Below are 21,714 nucleotides of genomic sequence, written 5' to 3' on the forward strand. Positions count from 1 at the left end.
CTGCTACACTCTATGTAGTGCAGATACAGGGGTTTCAGGTTGTATGACCTAGTGATAAAAGAATGAGGATATGTTTTTAAGTTAGGATGGTGTGTGGCTTTGTGGAGAACTTCCATGAGATGATGCTTCATGTGTCTGCTGCCCTTATCCTCCTGTATGATGGTGATTGAGAGTTTGGACAATGCTGTCTCTGGAGCTTTGGTGAATTTCTGCAATGCACCTTGTAGATGTACACACTGCTGCTACTGAGCATTGGTGATGGAGCGAACAAATTTTTGTGGATTTGATGCCAATCAGGTGGGCTGCTTTGTTTATGAATGAGGTTGACTTTCTTCTGTTGATGGAGATGTACACATTGGGTAAGTAGGGAGTATTCCATCATATCATAATTAGTGCCTTGTAGATGATGCACAGGTTCTTGGGAGACTGGTGGTGAGTTATTCATTGCAGGATTCCTAGCCTCTGGCCTGATCTTGTAGTTGCAATATTTATGTGACTAATCCAGTTTTGTTCTTGGTTAGCAATCGGGGAACTCAGCAATCATAATATCACTGAGCATCATGGGAGTTTGTTAGATTTTCTCTGGACTTGGTCATTACCCAGCACTTGGGTAGAATGAATGTCACTTAACACTTAATAGCCCAAATCTGAATGCAGTGCAGATTTTGTTACATTTGGACATGAACTGCTTCTGAGTCACTGCAAATGGTGTTGAACCTTTGTGCAATCTTCAATGAATTTTCTCATATCTGACCTTGTGGTAGAGAGAAAGCCATTGAAGCTGCTGAAGATGGTTGGGCGTAGGATACTACCCTGAGGAGCACCTGGAGTGATGTTCGGCCCCTGAGATGATTGACCTCCAACAACTGCAGTCATCTGGTTTTGAACCAGAAATGGCTGCAACCAAGAAGAGTTTACATGATACTGTGTTTGAAGTCTTCATCTAAATAATTCTTTGATATCTAAAGGCTCCTACCTCTACTACCCTTAAGCCAGAGAGCTCCAGATATCTGCATCCCTCTGGGTGAAAGATTCTTTCACCTCCTTACCTTAAAACTGTGTGCCCTGGCATTGATTCGTCTAAAAGCGGAAAAGATTATTCGTAATTAGCGTGTCTGTGTCCATCAGAATTTTGCACACCTCAATTAGAAGTATGCTCTAAGGAGTCAGTAGAGCCCATAAAATCTCTCTTCGTAACTGAATTATTCCAGCCCAGCACCATCCTAGTGAATTACTTCTGCATCCTCTCCAGGGCAGTCATGTCATTTCTACAATGTGATGACCAAATTGCATGTAATATTACGCGATAGCTAGAGTACTATGTACAACTCTATTGAAACTTCCTTGCTCTTGAATACCTCAACTAATAAAGGCAAGTGTTTCATATGCCGCCTTAACCACTTTATCTCCCTTCCCTGCTGCTTTCAAGGATCTGTGGAATTGGTCACTGAAGCCTCTTTGATCCTCCGTACGTACTAGGGTCATATAATTCAAAATGTGTCTTGTTAGTCCTCCCAAAATCACCTTACCATCCATTAAAAACAAAGAATAAATGTTCTTTTGTACTTTTCACAGCCTCAGGACTTCCTGCATGCTTCACTGCTGAATAATTCCTTCAGTTTAACAGCCAGGAATTAGGCAATTGTAGCAGTTTATCAGTCAAGGCGCACAGTCAGTGATAAGATGATAACTGGTTAGTCTGATGAAGTTGTGAAATAGTCAGGACACCTGCCTCAGTGGAATTATCCTTTAAATCAGGTACCAGTGAAATAGGGGATGCTGTGTCATAATTCGTTAATCTGTTACCAGTTTTGGAAATGTGGCTGTTCCCTCTTTGTATCCACCTCAGGTTTTAACTCCATGGTTTTTATGTTTTGTGACGCTCTGGTTAGCTAACTTTGATAATAAAAGTCCTGTCAACAAACACGCTGATCTTAAATGCTACAACATTGCTGGAGAGGGTGCAGAAGAGATTTACCAGCACGTTGCTTGGGCTGGAGAGTTTCAGTTATGAAAAGAAATTTGACAGACAGGGATTTTTTTTTCCTTAGAGCAGCAGAGATTGAGAGGGAACATGATTGGGATATATAAAATTATGAATTGAATAGAATATCCTTTATGTACTTAAGTACTGGGATACAGTGGAGAGTTTACAATCTTATCTCCTGTGGTACCATCTTAGGTACAGAGTACACAAGTACTCTTAGATATCAAAAAGGGAAAAAAAAAGAAAAGTAGTTGCATTACTTTATAGTGATTCAGTATACTTAGTAAAAGGATAGACATTACAGTCAGATAAACAAATTTCAAATAGATATTGCCGTAGTTCAGCACAGGCGCTTCCCCACATGGTCTGATTGCCCATGCCAGACCCCAACAACTGTCCTGGCTTCGCTCTAAGCCTTCAGTCTGCCCTGCACTGGCTGTCAGCTCTTCTAAGCAACGTTTTCTCCAGGACTGTCTCCCCCCACCCCGTGCTGGCCTCTGCTCCAGCACCCGCTCCCTGCGCTGCCCTTTTCAAAAGTTGAAAAGCGAACACTGAGAAGGAGAAACCAAAGAGGAAAAAAATAAGAAAAAGAATGGGCAAAGTAGAGGATCCCCAGCTCGAGCAGCTTACTCTGCTGCATAGATAGGGTAGATAGGCATAAACTTTTCCTCTTGATGGAGAGATCAGTAACCAGGTGGAATAGATTTAGGGTAAGAAACAGAAGGCTTAGAGGAGATGTGAGGAAAATCTTTTCTTCACCCGGAAGGTGGTGGAAATCTAGAACTCACTGCCTGTAAGGATGGAAGAGGCAGAAATCCTCATAACATTTTTGAAGTATTTAGTGTGCAGTTGAGATGCTAAGACATAGAGCTATGTGCCAAGTGCTAGAAAATGTGATTAGAATAGTTAGATGGTTGTTTTTGACCAGCATAGATGTGATTGGCCTCTTTCTGCGCTGTAGACCTCTATGGTCATAAGAGTGCTGTATATAAATGAAAGTAATTGAAAATGCCCTGAGAGTAAAGGTAAATCCCACCTGCTCCAGAAGTGTGTCATAACATGTCTGAACACATTGATTAACAATATCTATAACACTAAATGTGGATTAGTAAGCTTAAAAGAAAATACAGTTTTCAACCCAAGAACTTGTTCTAGTGACCATTTGGTTAACAAATGATTAATTAGTACATTTGACAGTGCAAAGTTTCAAAGAGAGAGAAGGGTACCTGCGCATTTGTTTATATTTTAGTTAAAATTGCCTTACTCTGTGGTTCATCAAACAGATCCTTGGTTCTAACAAGTGAGCAAAATGACAATTTCCTGAACAAGCTGCTGATTCTTGCTGTATTGGGGTGGCTTTTCCAGGCAAGTACTTATCGAATGTTAAACAAGATTGAGTTTGAGATTTTGAGTTTGAAAACTACAGTTCATGGATTTAAGTTAATGGATTCTTCAAATGCTTGACCTAGTTTGTAGAACGTAAATTTTGTAGTGTGTTAGTAGAGATTGTTGAAGGTGCCAACCTTTGCTTCAGGTTTTGTTTATTGTGACTATTTTTCCCAAATGGTACTGTGGGAGGACCTGAACCACGCAGAAGTGCTTCAGAAAGACAGCTCACAAACCTATTCTTAAGGATCACTGGAGATGGGCAATAAATGTAGGCCTACTCAAGAATGAATTGTAAATATGAAAAGAAAGAATACTGTCTTCCTCAACCTGAATATCTTAGCTTCGAGAAGTTTCTGAAACAAGCAGTCAGAAATGTCTTTCTCCCTTTAATAAAGTGAAGGTCTAAAGTCACCTGACAACAAGATTAGAGTCCAACAGGTTTATTTGAAACCACAAAACTTCTGAGCACTGTCCCTTTGTCTGGCAATGTCTTCAGTAAAGAGAGGTATTGCAGGTGAATCAGAAAGGAGGAATCACTACCCAATAAATGCTCTCAGATTTAGTGCCTTGTTTATCTCAACAGCACACCTCAAAAAGCTCCCTTATATGTATTTTACTGAACTCTTTAATTTAATGGATTTGTGCTTGCTAAAAGGAGGAGTCCATGAACTCAGATTCCTTGTAGGTGACTAAAAGAAATGACCAGTTCCAAAATCTTTGCATATCTAGCTTCAGAGATTTGGGGGTCCATGGAAATAAAATAGGGGTTGAACTGACCATTGAAAATAGTATGGTATGACACATGTATATATGATATGTAATTCAAATTTTCAACTTCATTGTTGATATTTTCTTAGATTCCAGCAGTTCCTGAAGAAATGTTCTTCAATGAAGAGAATGTTGATGGATTTGAAATAAAAGTATCAGACCAAGGATTGGTAAGTCATATGTGAAGCAGGTGTTGAATGTTCTTTTTCCACTGCTTCACCGAAGTGCTGTTCAGTTCATAGTTGAAATTTCCTTTGAAGTTAATGTTTTATTATATGATTGGTATGAGGTCTCCATGCCTCTGGTAAAAGCTATGCAATGCAAAATCATTCAGTGCAGATGGTTGTTATTTGATTGTCAATGTGTTTAATAATGTTGGGCCTTTGGAATAATACTGGGGTGGAGAGCTACTAATTAGCCAGTGCAGTAGACAGTCTGTGCAAGATGTTGTATGAAAGCTGCATTGGGTGTGGCAGATTAGCCTGCCAATTCATTAAAGTTTCCACAGAATAGTTGACTGAGATAAGGCCATTTGGTTGCTCAGGACCTATACTCTGCACAAGACTGAAGATGGAGCACAGAAAGGAATAAAAACATTTATCAGCATATTCTTTAATGCTGATGACCTCACATCTTAACCCTAATTCTATACATGTTGGACTCTTGCTTCCACTTGAGAGAGTTACCATATGCTTCTAAAATCTAATGCCTTTCAGTTGTTCAACATAGAACATAGAACAATACAGCACAGAACAGGCCCTTCGGCCCACGATGCTGTGCCGAACTTCTATCCTAGATTAAGCACCCATCCATGTACCTATCCAAATGCCGCTTAAAGGTCGCCAATGAATCTGACTCTACCACTCCCTCGGGCTGCGCATTCCATGCCCCCACCACTCTCTGGGTAAAGAACCCACCCCTGACATCTCCCCTATACCGTCCACCCTTCACCTTAAATTTATGTCCCCTTGTAACACTCTGTTGTACCCGGGGAAAAAGTTTCTGACTGTCTACTCTATCTATTCCTCTGATCATCTTATAAACCTCGATCAAATCACCCCTCATCCTTCGCCATTCCAACGAGAAAAGGCCGAGAACTCTCAACCTATCCTCGTACGACCTACTCTCCATTCCAGGCAACATCCTGGTAAATCTTCTCTGCACCCTCTCCAAAGCTTCCACATCTTTCCTAAAGTGAGGCGACCAGAACTGCACACAGTACTCCAAATGTGGCCTAACCAAAGTCCTGTACAGCTGCAACATCACCTCACGACTCTTGAATTCAATCCCTCTGCTAATGAACGATAATACTCCATAGGCCTTCTTACAAACTCTATCCACCTGAGTGGCAACCTTCAAAGATCTATGTACATAGACCCCAAGATCCCTCTGTTCCTCCACCTGACCAAGAACCCTACCATTAACCCTGTATTCCGCATTCTTATTTGTTCTTCCAAAATGGACAACCTCACACTTGGCAGGGTTGAACTCCATCTGCCACTCCTCAGCCCAGCTCTGCATCATATCTAAGTCCCTCTGCAGCTGACAACAGCCCTCCTCACTGTCCACAACTCGACCTATCTTTGTATCATCTGCAAATTTACTGACCCACCCTTCGACTCCCTCCTCTAAGTCATTAATAAAAATTATAAACAGCAGAGGATCCAGAACTGATCCCTGCGGAACTCCACTTGTAACTGGACTCCATGCTGAATATTTACCATCTACCACCACTCTCTGACTTCGACCGGTTAGCCAGTTTTCTATCCAATTGGCCAAATTTCCCTCTATCCCATGCCTCCTGACTTTCCGCATAAGCCTACCATGGGGAACCTTATCAAATGCCTTACTAAAATCTATGTACACTACATCCACTGCTCTACCCTCATCCACATGCTTGGACACCTCCTCAAAGAATTCAATAAGACTTATAAGGCAAGACCTACCCTTCACAAATCCGTGCTGGCTGTCCCTAATCAAGCAGTGTCTTTCCAGATATTCGTAAATCCTATCCCTCAGTACCCTTTCCATTACTTTGCCTACCACAGAAGTAAGACTAACTGGCCTGTAATTCCCGGGGTTATCCCTATTCCCTTTTTTGAACAGGGGCACAACATTCGCTACTCTCCAGTCCCCTGGTACCACCCCAGTTGCCAGTGAAGACGAGAAGATCATTGCCAACCTTGCACCTCAATTTTTTTTCCGCTGAATATTCCCTCGTGTGACCTTTTTAGCTACTCCATTCTACTTATTACTTTATTTGTGTAAAGCAATTTAAAATGTCTGCGCACAATTCTAAGTATAGCTATTGGTAGAGCCCTTGTTGGTTTTTCATTACTTTTAGTTTGTTCTTTTTATCAAGGTAATCCAAGATGGAGGATGGGAAAAAAATGTGGCTGTAAGAGCTACTCCTTTTTTTGAGGTATTTTAGATTTTGGAGGTGATTTCCTTGAATTCCATGTGCAGCAATTGCTGTTTTATATGCTGTTGCATTGTATTGGAACTTTGAGGAGAGAAAAGCAATCAAAACAACAGCACTTCAAAAATGAGGAAGACAGACAAAGGCAGAGACCACATGGCCAGAGAAAGAAGGTGGTAGTGCTGTTGGACATAGCAGTGAATCTGCATATTTGCTGCCTTTGCTGTTTGAGTTCAAGTATCTCTGGAGATCGGAGCCCGTCTAGAAAAAAAAATTAACAAATAGCGAAATTCACAGCTGACCTTGGAGGAACCTGTGTGGGAGAGCTCACAGCATGGGAGAAGCTAAGTGTATAGTTTTTAAGTGTAACATTGTTGTAAATCTGCCACAGTGAATAGAGTAGGTTCACTTTTGATTATATGTTTTATTGATAGCTGTCTTTTGATTAAATTTTAAAAATATAAAGCATAGGTACGAAGTTAGCCTGGAGCAGTGCTTTTTAGAACAATAAAATTTTCTTGGTCTGTAGATTAAGAGGCAAAGATGGCCTTTATTAAAGTGATGTACTCTTCCTGTCAGATGTGAGAGATTAGGGAGAGTTTTTATGTTGCTGATGATTATGTTGGCAGTAAATGTGGTTGGTTGCAAATCCTATCAAATTGCATGGATTGGTTGGAGTGGCAGTTAGAGGCAGTGAGGAATTTACAGGAGCTAGTGATGTGATGGATGGCAGATATAGAAAGGGAGAAAAACCACAAATACAGTTGGGTATCATAGAATCCCTACAGTCTGGAAACAGGCCATTTAGCCCAACAAGTCCACACTGACCCTTTGAAGAATATCCCACCCAGACCCATTCCCTTACCCTATTACTTCACATTTCCACTGACCAATGTCCCTAACCTACACATCCCCGAACACCATGGGCAATTTAGCATGGCCAGTTCACGTAATCTGTATATCTTTGGACTGAGAGAGGAAACTGGAGCGCCCGGAGGAAATCCACACAGATACAGGGAGAATGTGCAAACTCCGCACAGACAGTCGCCCAAGATAGTTGGGTTACCTGCAGAAAAGGTGGTATAGGGAGATAGATAGGTTATCCCTATCTCAAACAAGTATGCTGTTTGAAAAATGTGGGGGTGATGGGCTCTCAGTGAAGTGTAGCACAAACAGCCAAGGTTCTGGTACTGAGAATGGCTCTCTTGTAACAAAGGGTACGTCAGGTTCCAAGCGATCAGTTGTTATAGGGGACTCTGTAATGGGAGGCACAGCAGTGAGAAATTAGCGGGGTATGTTGCCTCCCTTGGTGCCAGAATCAAGGATATCTCTGAAAGGGTACAGAATGTTCTCAAAGGGGAAAGGAACCAGCAGGAGTACATTGTGCATATTGGAACTAATAATGTTGGAAAGGAAAAAGATGAGATTCTGAAGGGAGAATATAAACAGGCAGGAATTATAAAGGAGTTCCTTGAGGATAGTAACATCTGGATTTCTCCCACTGCTACGAGGTGGTCAGGGTAGAAATAAGAGGATTGAGCAGATGAATGTGTGGCTGAGGAGCTGGTGCAGGGAGAAGGGTTCCCCTTTTCTGGATCATTGGAATCTGTTCTGGGGTAAAAGTGACCTGTACAAGAAGGATGAATTGCACCAAAATTGGAAGGGGGCTATAATATACTACCAGGGAGATTTGCTAGAGCTGCTTGGGAGGACTCAAACTAGTAAGGTTGGGGGGGGGTTGAGGGCGATGTGGTTGGGGGGGTGGGACCCAGGGATATACTGAGGAGAGAGATCAATCTGAGACTGTACACTTGGGAAAAGGAATGAATCAAACAGTCAGGGAAGGCAAGAACAAAGCAGAGAATGAGATAGGACTGATAAATTAAACTGCATTTATTTCAATACAAGAAACCCAGTTGAGAAAGCAGATGAACTCAGGGCATGGCTAGGAATATGGGACTAGGATATCATAGCTATTACAAAGGTGTGGCTCAGGGATAGACAGGACTGGCAGCTTAATGTTCCAGGATACAAATACTACAGGAAAGATAGGAAATGGGGCAAGAGAGCGGGGGGAGGTGGCATTTTTGGTAAGGGATGCTATTATGGTTGTACTAAGGGAGAATACTCCTGGGAATACATTCAGGGAGGTTATTTGTGTGGCACTGAGAAATCAGAAAGGGATGATCACCTTATGGGATTGTATTATAGACCCCCCTGGGAAATTGAGAAACAAATTTGTAAGGAGATTTCAGTTATCTGTAAGAATAATAGGATGGTTATGGTAGGGGATTTTAACTTTCCAAACGTAGACTAGGACTGCCATTGTATTAAGGGTTCAGATGGAGAGGAATTTAAGTGTGTACAAGAACATTTTCTGATTCAGTATGTGAATGTACCTACTAGAGAAGGTGCAAAACTTGACCTAATCTTGGGAAATAAGGCAGGGCAGGTGACTGAGGTGTCAGTGGGGGAGCACTTTGGGGTCAGCGACTATAGTTCTATTAGTTTTAAAATAGTGATGGAAAAAGATAGACCAGATCTAAAAGTTAAAGTTCTAAATGGGAAGAAGGTCAATTTTGATGGTATTAGGCAAGAACTTTCAAAAGTTGATTGGGTGCAGATGCTTGAAGGTAAAGGGATGGCTGGAAAATGGAAGCCTTCAGAAATGAGATAACGAGAGTCTAGAGAGTTCACCCTGTTAGGGTGAAAGGAAAGGCTGGTAGGTGGAGGAAATATTGGATAACTAGACAAATTGAGTGTTTGGTTAAGAAAAAGTAGGGCACAGTAGGGCAGCACAGTGGCTCAGTGGTTAGCACTGCTACCTCACAGAGCCAGTGACCCGAATTCCATTCCTGCCTCAGGCAACTGTCTGTGTAGAGCTTGCATATTCTCCCCATGTCCGCGTGAGTTTCTTCCAGGTGCTCCAGCTTCCTCCTGTAGTCAAAAAATGTGCAGGTCAGGTAAATTGGCAAGAGTGAATTGCCTAGAGTGTTAGGTGCATTAGTCAGGTGTAAATATACGTTAGGGAAAACTTGTCTGTTTGGGTTACTATTCGGAGAGCTAGTGCGGCCTTGCTGGGTCAAATGGCCTGTTTCCACACTGTAGGGATTCTAATCATTCTAATGTGTCAGATATTGATAGCAAAGATTGAGTGAATCCTTAGAATAGTGTAAAGGCAGTAGGAATTTACTTAAGATGGAAATCAGGAGGGCAAAAAGGGGACTCAAAATAGCTTTGGTAAATATGGTTAAGGAGAATCCAAAAGGATTCTATAAATACATTAAGGACAAAAGGGTAACTAGGGAGAAAATAGGACCCATCAAACATCAGCAAAACAGCATAGGTGCAGGAGATGGTGGAGATACTTATTGAGTACTTTGCATCAGTGTTTACTGTGGAGGACATGGAAGATCTAAAATGTGGGGCAACAAGTGGTGACGTCTTGAAAAATGTCATAATACAGAGGTGGTGGTGTTGGATGTCTTGAAATGCATAAAGGTGGATACATCCCCTGGACCTGATCAGATGTAACCTAGAACCCTTTACAAAGCTAGGGAAGTGATTTCTGGGCTCCTTGCTGAGATACTTGGATCATTGATAGTCACAGATGAGGTGTCAGAAGACTGGAGATTGGCTAACGTGATGCCAGTCTACCATGAGAAACCTTGTTGAACGCCTTACTTAAATCCATGTAGATCATACCCAGACGTGGAAAAGCAAGGACTGATTAAGGATAGTCAACATGGCTTTGTGTGAGGGAAATTATGTCTCACTAACCTGATTGAGTTTTTTTGAAGAAGTAATGAAGAGGATTGATGAAGGCAGAGAGGGGTGGGTGTGATCTACATGAATTTAAGTTAGGCGTTCAACAAGGTTCCTCATGGTAGACTGGTTAGCAAGGTTAGATCACGTGGCATACAGGGAGATCTAACCATTTGGATACAGAACTGGCTCAAAGGGAGAAGACAGAGGGTGTTGGTGGAGGATTGTCTTTCATACTGGAGGCCTGTGACCAGTGGAGTGCCACAAGGATTGGCACTGGATCCACTGCTTTTTATCATTTATATAAATGATTTAGATGTGAACATTTGGAGGTATGTTCTTAGTAAGTTTGCAGATGACACCAAAATTGAAGGTGTAGTGGGCAATGAAGGAGGTTACCTCTGAGTACAATAGGATCTTGATCAGATGAGTCAATGGGCCAAAGAGTGCCAGATAAGAGTTTAATTTAGATAAATGTGAGGAGCTGCATTTTGGAAAGGCAAATCAGGGCTTTCCAGGCTTGCTGGAACCAATCCCCAGGTACTGACCTCACTAATAGCCAACTTCTGTGGTCTATTTAAACATCATGCTTTTCCCTGCTGACGAAGCATCTGCAGATCAGGAACCAATCTGCAATAAACTGCCAGGCCTGGCCTCATGAATAAACAAAAGCTTGTTTGGTCTTTTTTCATTTTGTGCTGAAGCAGATGGAGATGTTTGAATGCTAACCGAGACCTGTGGAGGAGCTGGTTAATCTGTCAGGGAGTGGCCAGAGTTTGAATTGATTTTCTGTAACAATAAAGAGGAATCTGGCAGTTTATGTGACAGCATGAAAATTTGAGAGCTCCCCACTTAATCTCCCATGAAAAGTTCTTGGAAATTCAGAGAATTGAAAACTAAGTTCTGAGTATTGCTGCCTTTATCTGAATGAACTGTAAAGGTAACCCTGATCAACATTTTCAGATACGAGACTGTGGTGCTGGAAAAGCACATCAGGTCAGGCAATATCTGAGGAGCAGGAGAATCGGCGTTTCAGGCTTAAGCCCTTCATCGGGGAGGGCTTATGCCTGAAACATCGATTCTCAAGCTCCTCGGATGCTGCCTGACCTGATGTGCTTTTCCAGCACCGCACTCTTGACTCTGATCTCCAGCATCTGCAGTCCTCCGACATCTTCAGGTAATCAATCAAAGAACCATTATCTATGCCTGTGGAACAATATATCATGAAAACTATTAAGAAATCTGGCCAGTTTTTATTTTTTCTTTTTCCCACAACCCTGTTTGTTTGTGTGAATGGGGCTTAAAAGAAAGGTTTTTTGAGTTTGAAGGATAATTTGTTTAATTTTACTCTGCTAAAGGTTTAAACCAGTGTCTGGAACTGATTATTTGCAGAGTCTGGCATTGTGCATTCATAGAACATAGCACAGCACAGGCCCTTCGGCCCTCAATGTTGCACTGACTTGTGAAACCTGTCTGAAGCCCATCTGACTTATACTATTCCATTACCATCCATATTGAAAAGTGTGGTGCTGGATAACAGGCAGCATTTGAGGAGCAGGAGAGTTGATGTTTCGAGCATGGGCTCTTCAGGAATGAAGGAGTGTCTCAAGGGCGCTGAGAGATAAATTGGGGTGTGGGGTGGGATTGGGAGGAAGGTAGTTGGGAATGCGATAATTAGATGAAGGTGGGGTGTGATGGTGATAGGTCGGAGAGGAGGGTGGATAGGTGGGAAGGAAGATAGACAGGTAGGACATGTTAAAGAGGGTGGTTGGGAGGTTGGATCTGGGATAAGATGGGGAAGGGAGGTGGGAGAGGAAATGAGGAAAGTGGTGAAACTCACATTAATTCCATGTGATTGGAGGGTTCCAATGCAGAAGATGAGGCGTTCTTCCTCCAGGCGTCGGGTGACTAGAGTTTGGCGATGGGCGAGGCCCAGGGCTTGCATGTCCTCAGCAGAGTGGGAGGGGGAGTTGAAGTGTTAAGCCACATGGCGATGGGGTTTAGTGCATGTGTACCAGACATGTGCCCTGAACTGCACCGCAAGTGGCTTCCTGTCTCCCCAATGTAAAGAAGACCACATTGGGAGCAATGGACGCAGTAGCTGGGGTGGGTTGGTGTGGGGGCGTGGACCTAACTAAGGAGATGTGGAGGGAATGATCTCAATGGAACGTACATAGGGGAGTTTCCTTCTGTGACTCCCTTGTTAGGCCCACAACCCCCTCCACACCCAGCACCTTTCCTTGCCAACACACGAGGTGTAAAACCTGTGCCCTCATCTCCGTCCAAGGCCCTAAAGGATAATTTCGAATCCAATGGAGATTTTCCTGCAAATCCACCCACCTCATCTACTGCATCTATTATTCTTGGTGTGTTCTGGTCTACATGAAGGAGACAGGAAGCCAACTAGCAAAGAGGTTCGTGCACCAAACCATCCCACCGCCCTGTGACCAACCACTTCAACTCCCCCTCCCTCAGTGACATGCAAGTCCTGGGCTCCCTCCACCGCCAAAGCAAACTTACCTGCCAACTAGAGGAAGGACACCCCATCTTCCACCTTGGGACCCTCCAATCAACATCGACTTCAACAGTTTCCAAATCTCCCCTCCGCCCACCTCATCCCACATCCAACCCTCTGACTGGACACTGCCCTCTTAATCTGTCCATCTTCCTTCCACCTATTCACCCATCGACCTATCACATTTATCTCCCCTCTGCATCCACCTATCGCCTTCCCACTTAGCTTGCTCTCAGCCCCCTTTTCCCCTCCACATTCCTGAAGAAGGACTTCTGCCCAAAATGTTGACTCTCGTGCTTACCAGATGCTGCCTGACCTGTACTTTTCTAATGCCACACTTTCAACTCTGACTCTCCAGCATCTTCAGTCCTTACTTTCTCCTGATTTGGTTTGGCTGTCTTTCTCCATGTCATAAAATTATATAGGTATATCCAATGTATTTTGGAATCTTCCAAGTATGCAAAACAATAGATTGTAGACCTGACTCCATAACATTGCCATCATTCCATAAGCTGCACTCTGAAAGACACATAGTTTCTCATTCTCCCCAGAAGTAAACAGATAATGAGATGTGTAATATTGAATCATTGCTGAATTGTCAATGTCCCAGAAGCATAGTCTATTTCAAATTGCATATTATTTCACGATGCAGGTCCTGGTTAGACACTGTCAAGGACCATTCTTTGAGCCTTTCCTACCCAAGTTCAACCTTTTGCTGGTCGTGTCTTCCATTCCTCACCTGCCCAGTGCAATTAAGATGGAGGAACTCCAGGAAATATTGACAACAATGCCATATGAATAAGTCGCATAGTGGACTCATTATTCAGAGACCTCAGCTAGTGAGCTGAAGATGAGGATTTAAGTCACAGCTGAGCCAGGGCTGTTCAGCCTGTGTCCCTGCATTTCACTTTGTGCTATTTTCCTGTTTTCTGACTCTAATCCTGCACATTGTTCATTTTTAGGTGATAACCTAGTTCTCCTTTTGATTGTCTCAATTGAAGGTGCCTCCACGACGTTTTCAGCAGTCCATCCTAGACACAAACTACTCACTGTGATGTTCTTTCTTCTTGCATTTGCTTCTTTTGCCAATTATTTTAAAGCTGCGTCCTCTCTTACTCAATCCTTTCAAGAGTGGAACGGTTTGTCTCTAACTATTCATGCAGACCCCTCTTGAATTTGAACAGCTCAGTTTTCAACTTTCGCTTCTCCAAAGAAAGCAGTCGCAACTTCTCCGATCTGCGTAACTGAGATTCTTCATCACTAGATTTGTCCGTGTGAATCTTTGCACCCTCTCTGTTACTTTCATGTTCTTAAAGTGTGGTGTCCAGAATGCATTGTTCCAGCTGAGGTCAAACCAGTGCCTTATCAAGTTCAACAAAGCATCCTTGTTCTTATGCTCTACACCCATATTAATGAAGTCTAGGTACTATATTTTATTGACTGCTTGATAAACCTGTCCTGCCACCTTCAATGATTTATGCATGTGTACTCCCAGGTTCATTCACTCTTGCATTCACTTTAGATTTATTTTCTTTATTTTGTATTGTATCTTCGTGTTCTTCTCGTTTAATAAATTGCTTGACACTTCTCTGCCTTAAATTTCATCTGCCATCTGTCAGTCAATTCCACCAATCTGTCTGTTGTTTTGAAGTTCTGCATTTTCCTCCTTCTAGTTGACAGTGCTTCCAAATTGTGTTAACTGTCAATTTTGAGATTGTGCCCTGTACACTAAAGCTTACATTACTAATAATTATCAGGAAAGGTAACAGTTCCAGAAGTGACCCCTGGTAAATTCCACTGTCTATTCTCTCCTGCTTGAAAAAACATAAGTCATTCAGTACTGTTCCTATCTGTCACATGGCAAAATTTGTATTCATGTTGTTGCTATCCCTTTTATTCTATGACCTATAACTCTGCCAATAGTTTGCTGTGTAACAGATATATCAGATACCTTCTGGAAGTTCATGTTTACCACAACAACCATATTACCCTCGTCAACCCTCTTTGTTACCTCTTCAGGATATTCCAACAAGTTAGTTCAACACTATTTTCCCTTAATCCATGTTTTGTTGGATTCTTTAATTATTATGCAGATGTTCTTGTGACTATTAATTATTGCTTCTAGAATTTCCCACATCACTGAAGTTAATCTTTGCCTATCTTTACATGCTTCTTCAAAAAAAATGATGTTTGCAAATCTCCACTCCTCTGGTATCAAATGCTAAGACTGGAAAATTATGGCCAGTACCTCCCAAATTTCCACACCCACTTGCCTCCGTATCACCTGATGCATCTCTTCCAGTCCTGCCCTTTTTTGACTCAACTATCTGATTTTAGCCAAATCAGCATAATTTCACAATGTATTCTACCTGTAACTCTTCAATATTATTTGATTATTGTGCACATTCACAGGCATGCATAGACATCCTGATTTTAAACTTTATTACTTTTTTCCTTGCTCTGATCTTGCCTATTAATTTGCCTTATTTTATTGTGATCTGTCTCCCTTTCTACCTGCCAAGTTTGTTCAAACCCCGACAATAGCACGAGCAAGCAACCCTCTGGAATACTATCCTAGCTCTATTCAGATGCAAACTGTCCAGCCTATACAGGTTCCAACTTCCTGAGAACTGGTCCCAGAATTCTAATGTTTTCCTTCCTGAACCATCTTTCCAGCCATTTTCTTCATCTGCTTACTTGTATCCACTTGTCTGTGCCATTTGTAGTAATCTGAAGATTAGTACTCTTGAGGTCCTATTTGCTAGTTTTCTATCTAGCAGAACCATAACGTCCTTTCTGCCTATGTCAGTCATGCCAATGTGGACCACATTCCTGGCAGGTTGCCCTCCCCTGTCAGACAGATCTACAGCTAGTCAAAGACATCCTTTGCCCTGCATCAAATAGAAGACACATGTCTACAGCAACATCTATCTAACCCCTAACGGTTGATCACCTTTCATTGATGCGCTTCCAGTTTTCCTTGTACACCTCACTGCACAGCTGAGCTGTCCATGGGTGCCATAAGCTTGACTTTGGCTATATTTGTCAGATGAAACATCACTTTGATCATTATTCAGAACTGAGTACTGTTTGGAGGTCTGGATGTTTTCATTGAGGTCTTGCATTACCCAGACCGCAAGATAGCATTAATGACCATTAGTAAGTCATGGGGAATTGAGGAGTATTCTCCAAGTGGTTGAAGCAATACCAATGTACAAAGGAAGATGGCTAATGTTGCTGGAGATTAGTGCCCTAGGTTTAACCATCTAGAGCTGCTTCTTCAATAAAATTCCATCCGTCATAAAGTCATAAATTTAGAAATGGAGATGCTCGATGATTGCACAGCTGTCAGTTCCATTCACAATTCAGCTCATATTACAGGGATCAGACTGGTTCAGTGGACACCATTCAAGCTTGGCTAGTAACATTTGTGTTACACAAGGACAAAACAATGCCAATTTCTATCACACTGAAAGTATTGGTGATCCTCCATCGACATTCAACAGCATTACCATAACCAAATCCCCCATCATCAGCATCCTAAAGGTCAGCATTGAACAGAAACACAACTAAACTGAGCACAAAGTCTTTTCCCTGGGGTGGGGAAGTCCATAACTAGAGGGCATAGGTTTAGGGTGAGAGGGGAAAGGTATAAAAGAGACCTAAAGGGCAACTTCTTCATGCAAAGGGTGATTACGTGCATAGAATGAGCTGCCAGAGGAAGTGGTGAAGGTTAGTACAATTGCAATATTTAAAAGGCATCTGGATGGGTATATGAATAGGAAGGGTTTGGAGGGATATGGGCTGGGTGCTGGCAGGTGGGACTAGATTGGGTTGGGATATCTGGTTGGCATGGACGAGTTGGACAGAAGGGTCTATTTCCATGCTGTACAACTCTTTGACTCAATGACACAAATATCATTGTTGCAAAGATAGAGTAGAAGTTCTGAATTCTGTGGTGAATAATTTGCTCTACCCCCCAAAATCCTATTCACCTCCCAAGCCACTAGTCAGAAGAATGCATGGCTTCCAACAACACTCAAACAATAAGATTGGCAACCTCCAGAATTTGATTGCTAAAAGATTCATAACATAAACAATTCAATCCCTTCATCTCTGCTATCAAAAGCATGTACGGTAGCAACTTATGAAGACGACTTTGACAGCACCTAAAGCTGAGTTGTCTACCACCAAGAAGAACAGAGTGCAGATGGAAACTCCTCCATCTGCAAGTGACACCACCATGCCAAATGGAGTCCTGAACTGGAGCTATATTGCTATATCTTCACTGTCTTTGTGTCAAAATTTTGGAATTCCAGGACCATTAATGCTGTAGGTGTACCTAAACCCTGTAGGCCCACCCCAAGAAGATGGTTCATCATCATGGTCTAGGGGCCACTTAGGTTAGGCAATAAGCACTGGCTCTGCCAGCAACACCCCACAGCTTTTGAAAGATATGAAAAAAGGAAAATCAGATGATGCAATGTTACTGTTTAGTGTTGTTGAGCGAATGCTGACAGTGCAATGATCTCCCATCTCTGTTGTAATGTCAGACAATTTTTGGCATATTGTTGCATCAGCCTTTTTAATATAAATATTAATTTGTTTATAATATTTAAAGAAAGAACTTGAGTCTATTCTGTTTGTGGACTATCAATGATTGGTGCTATAATAAGCCAAATGGACAACAAAAAGACCTATTTTCAAAACAATATTGCAGCTCTATTAATATTTGGAATTATTTACACTTCCCTGTTGGGAAAGCATCCATCCATTTGTTTTCCCAGGCCTTGGTTGAAATGGGGAAGTTACAGACGTACAGTGAAGTTTAGTTGGTTTGCTACATTAAAGATGAAAACATATCATTTCACCCTGAGCAGCGTAATTTATAATAGAGGTCCATATCCAAGAAATGTATCAAGTTAGACTGAGCATGGTGTGTGCTTTTTCTTTTACAGGATTCCATCCCACTGGTTGACCAACAACTACTGTATCTTTGCTGTCCTTATCTGAGTGAGTATGTTCTCAACATTGGAAGATGTGTTAGAGGAGGTTGTGCTAAAGGTAGAAAATTATATAGACATTTGCTTGATCTGTCTGCTACTGCACATCTGGAATTCATTTTGAGTTCTATTGTGAAGGTATTTCAAAAAGAGTGGTTACATTGAGGTGTACATGATTGTACCGGGTTTACATAAGGTAAACAAAGATTAGCCTATCCAGATGGATAGTACAAGTAGGAAGGGACGTGCATTTAAGGTTGGGGGAAGAGATACAGGGGATTATGAGGGAGAGTTACTTAACATGGTAAGTTGTAATTATTTGGAACTCATTGCTTATGAGAGTGATCAATTGGTATAATTAATGATTTCAAAAGCAGCTTGCATAGGAATTTGAGTGAAATACACTTTGCACGTTTATGGGAATGAAACAGGACACAGGACAAAGGACAAACTGACTGGTTTGTTTTAGAGGGCTTCATGACCATCACCTGTGCTGTAAATGATTGTGATTGTAATCAATGTAATAATTACTAGATCCAAGAGACATTCTGAAAAAGTAACCTGTTGCATCTGTATTGTGAAGTAAGAGGATTGAGTGTGACTGAAAACTGTAAAATTGTTTTTAACAGTTAAACTAAGGTTCAGGGTTAGCATGACCCAATAGATGTTGAAAAATAAGTCATTGGTGACTACAAAAGCAAAATGCTGTAGATGCAAAATCTAAAATATAAACAAATGTCAAAAATATTCAGGCAGCATCAATGAAAAGATAAATAGTTAATGTATTGGTGTTTTCTGCTTTTAAGTCACATTTAATTGACTTACAATGTTTTTCAAAGATGACATTAGCATTGAGAACAAGGAAACAGAGGCCATAAATTATTTAAAAGTGATATTTTAAGGCACCCCTCTTATTTTATTAGTGTATCACAAGTCACTTTACCATTAGGGCTTCTGCGATGGTGTGGTGTATGACAACTCACTGGGCGGCATGGTGGCACAGTGGTTAGCACTGCTGCCTCACAGTGCCAGAGACCCGGGTTCAATTCCCGCCTCAGGTGACTCTCTGTGTGGAGTTTGCACGTTGTCTGCGTGGGTTTCCTCTGGGTGCTCCAGTTTCCTCCAACAATCCAAAAAATGTGCAGGTTAGGTGAATTGGCCATGCTAAATTGCCCGTAGTGTTAGGTGAAGGGGTAAATGTAGGTGAACGGGTAGGGGTGGGTTGCGCTTCGGCGGGTTGGTGTGGACTTGTTGGGCTGAAGGGCCAGTTTCCACACTGTAAGTAATCTAAACTCAAGTTGACGCACATTCTCTAGATCTAAGATCCAAGGAAACATTGGTTTTGTTTTCTTTTCTCTGGGAAACTAAGCTCATACTTTTTAGTATGGCATTGATGTACTAGTTTTGGTTTCAGTCTTATTTTACAAATGAATATTGACTTTTCACTTTTGGAACAGAATCCCATTAGCCACTTCTTCCATTTGATTAGGTTTTGGTAGATCTGCATCTGAACTCTGTCTTCCTATTTTGACTTCATATCCCTCCCCAGTAATTAAAACAAAAATGTTGCTCTACTTCGTCCATTAACTGTGATTCTTGGTTAGAAACTACACTTTCAGTAAGGCAGCTCCACAGTCTGTTGCTCAGTTGATGGCCTGTCATAGCTTTCTTACTTTAATCTTTTCCTGCCACAGTGTTTAATTTCTCTTAAGTGTATCTCCGTGGAAGCATAATGTGATCAGAAACCATGCAAAATGCAAGCTCTCACATGTATTTGCTGTTCTAACATTCCATTCATTAGTTTATCTAATTTATTTACCACACAACTTGCGAACTAGGTAGGAACAACCACAAAATGTGTGATAGTTAACCACTAACAAGTTGTGCCAATTCATGTAAGCCATGCTCAGATGTTTCATCAGGTCTTGTGTTGCAGGTGAGCTGCGCAAGCTGTTGGCTTCCTACGTTGCTGGTAGTGGGGTTAAAAATGGAGGGTACATGAGAAAGATCACACCAACTGCAGCAGAACCTTCAGTACCGACTTTGGTACAATCACAGCAGAAACTCCAGGTAATGTTGAACGCAGGAATCCTCTGCCGAGAACCTACTACCTTGATGTTTTCCAAGACAGTGTCTCAATTGTTTTATGTTGACATTCTGCATTAAATGTCCACTATATTTTGGTGTCTGTTCAAATAGGTTTGCCTTATTTCCTTAGTTTCAGTACCTCAGATTGTCAAACATTTTCTTCCAGTAAAGACAAGTATCTGTTCTCACACATAGTAGATGTATTGTCTCCAGTGTTTTCATGTAACCCCAGATAAACATGCACAATCATTCACATTTCAATAAGTGTTATTGGATGACGGGTTCCTTGCATGTTCTTGGGTCTACCAAGTTTTCCAGCATCTGTGGAAATGCTACTCTCTCATGGTACAGATTGCTTTTTGCAGCATGACCATAAATCAAAGCAGAAGCAATACCTCCTGCTGGAGGAGATCACTTACACCAAGTGCTTAATGTTATGTTTCTGATTGCTGGTTAGGTGAAATTGGAAGAGGCTTTCTTTCACAATCAACCACCATCTCTTCGCAAAACAGTTGAGTTTGTGGCTGAAAGAGTTGGATCAAACTGTGTAAAGCACATCAAGTAAGCAATAATACTACTTAATATGACAGAAAAAGTTTTAAAATGCCATATTTCAGATACCTTTTGCAGGAAATAATGCATATCTTTACAATGCCATATTATCAATATATATTTAAAACTCTTTCGAGTGCAGAAGCGCTGACATTTGAAACTATCCATTTTTAACAAAATACATTCACTAATGCATATGGAGGGGAGAGTCTTGCGCCCTTCATGGGCCTATTCTGGTTATCTTCCTATTAAAGTTACATTTGAGTCATAGAGATGTAAAAGCCTGGAAACAGACAGTTTGTTCCAACTTGTTCATGCTGACCAGATACCCTAAATAAATCTAGTTCCATTTGCCAGCATTTGATCCATATCCCTTTAAACTCTTCCTATTTATATACCCTCCAGATGTTTTTTAAATGTTGTAATTGTACCAGCCTCCGCCACTTCCTCTGGCAGCTCCTTCTGTACAAACACCACCCTCGCGATGAAAAAGTTACCCCTTGTGTCCCTTTTCCCTCTCACCCTAAACCTATACCCTCTAGTTTTGGACTCCCCACCCTGGAGAAAAGTCCTTGTCTACTTACCCTCTCCATGCCCCTCATGATTTTATAAACCTCTATGAAGTCACCCCTCGGTCTCTGACACTCCCAGGAAAATAGCCCCTGCCCATTCAGCCTCTCAATATAGCTCAGATCCTGTAACCCTGGCAGTATCTTTGTAAATCTTTTCCAAACCCTTTTAAGTTTCAAAACATCCTTCTGATAGTAGAGAGACCAGAATTATACACCGTATTCCAAAAGTGGCCGAATCAATGTCCTGTGCAGCTTTAACAAGACTTCCCAACCCCCATACTCGACGCACTAACCAATAACAGCAAGCCTTCTTCACTATCCTATCTACCTGGGACTCACTTTCAAGGAACTGTGAACCTGCACTCCAAGATGTCTTTGTTCAGCAACACTCTCCATAACCTTAGCATTAAGTATATAAGTCATACTCTGATTTGCCTTTCCAAAATGTAGCACTTCGCATTTATCGAAATCCAGCTCACATCTGCCACTACTTGGCCTGTTGGCCCATTTGATCAAGATCTCATTCTATTCAGAGATGATCTTTGTTGTCCACTACACTTCCAATTTTAGTGTCATCTACAAACTTACTAACCATACCTCCTAGGTTCACATCCAAATCATTTATACAAGTGACAAAAATCATTGGACCAAGCACT

General features: G+C 41.7%; 1 protein-coding gene across 1 annotated transcript in view; it reads left to right on the forward strand.

Annotated features, from left to right (window-relative positions):
* cdan1 (codanin 1) overlaps nucleotides 1-21,714 on the forward strand; it is a gene marked incomplete at its 5' end in the record, with an annotated part of 113,487 nt that overhangs the window by 57,088 nt on the left and 34,685 nt on the right. Inside the window, 5 exons of the mRNA XM_072567915.1 lie at nucleotides 3,271-3,352; nucleotides 4,234-4,314; nucleotides 17,802-17,856; nucleotides 19,783-19,916; nucleotides 20,392-20,495. Of these exons, the coding sequence (XP_072424016.1) occupies nucleotides 3,271-3,352; nucleotides 4,234-4,314; nucleotides 17,802-17,856; nucleotides 19,783-19,916; nucleotides 20,392-20,495 (456 nt within the window). The remainder of the gene's footprint in view (nucleotides 1-3,270; nucleotides 3,353-4,233; nucleotides 4,315-17,801; nucleotides 17,857-19,782; nucleotides 19,917-20,391; nucleotides 20,496-21,714) is intronic.

Source organism: Chiloscyllium punctatum, chromosome 4 (assembly GCF_047496795.1).
Source record: "Chiloscyllium punctatum isolate Juve2018m chromosome 4, sChiPun1.3, whole genome shotgun sequence".
NCBI lineage: Eukaryota > Metazoa > Chordata > Chondrichthyes > Orectolobiformes > Hemiscylliidae > Chiloscyllium > Chiloscyllium punctatum.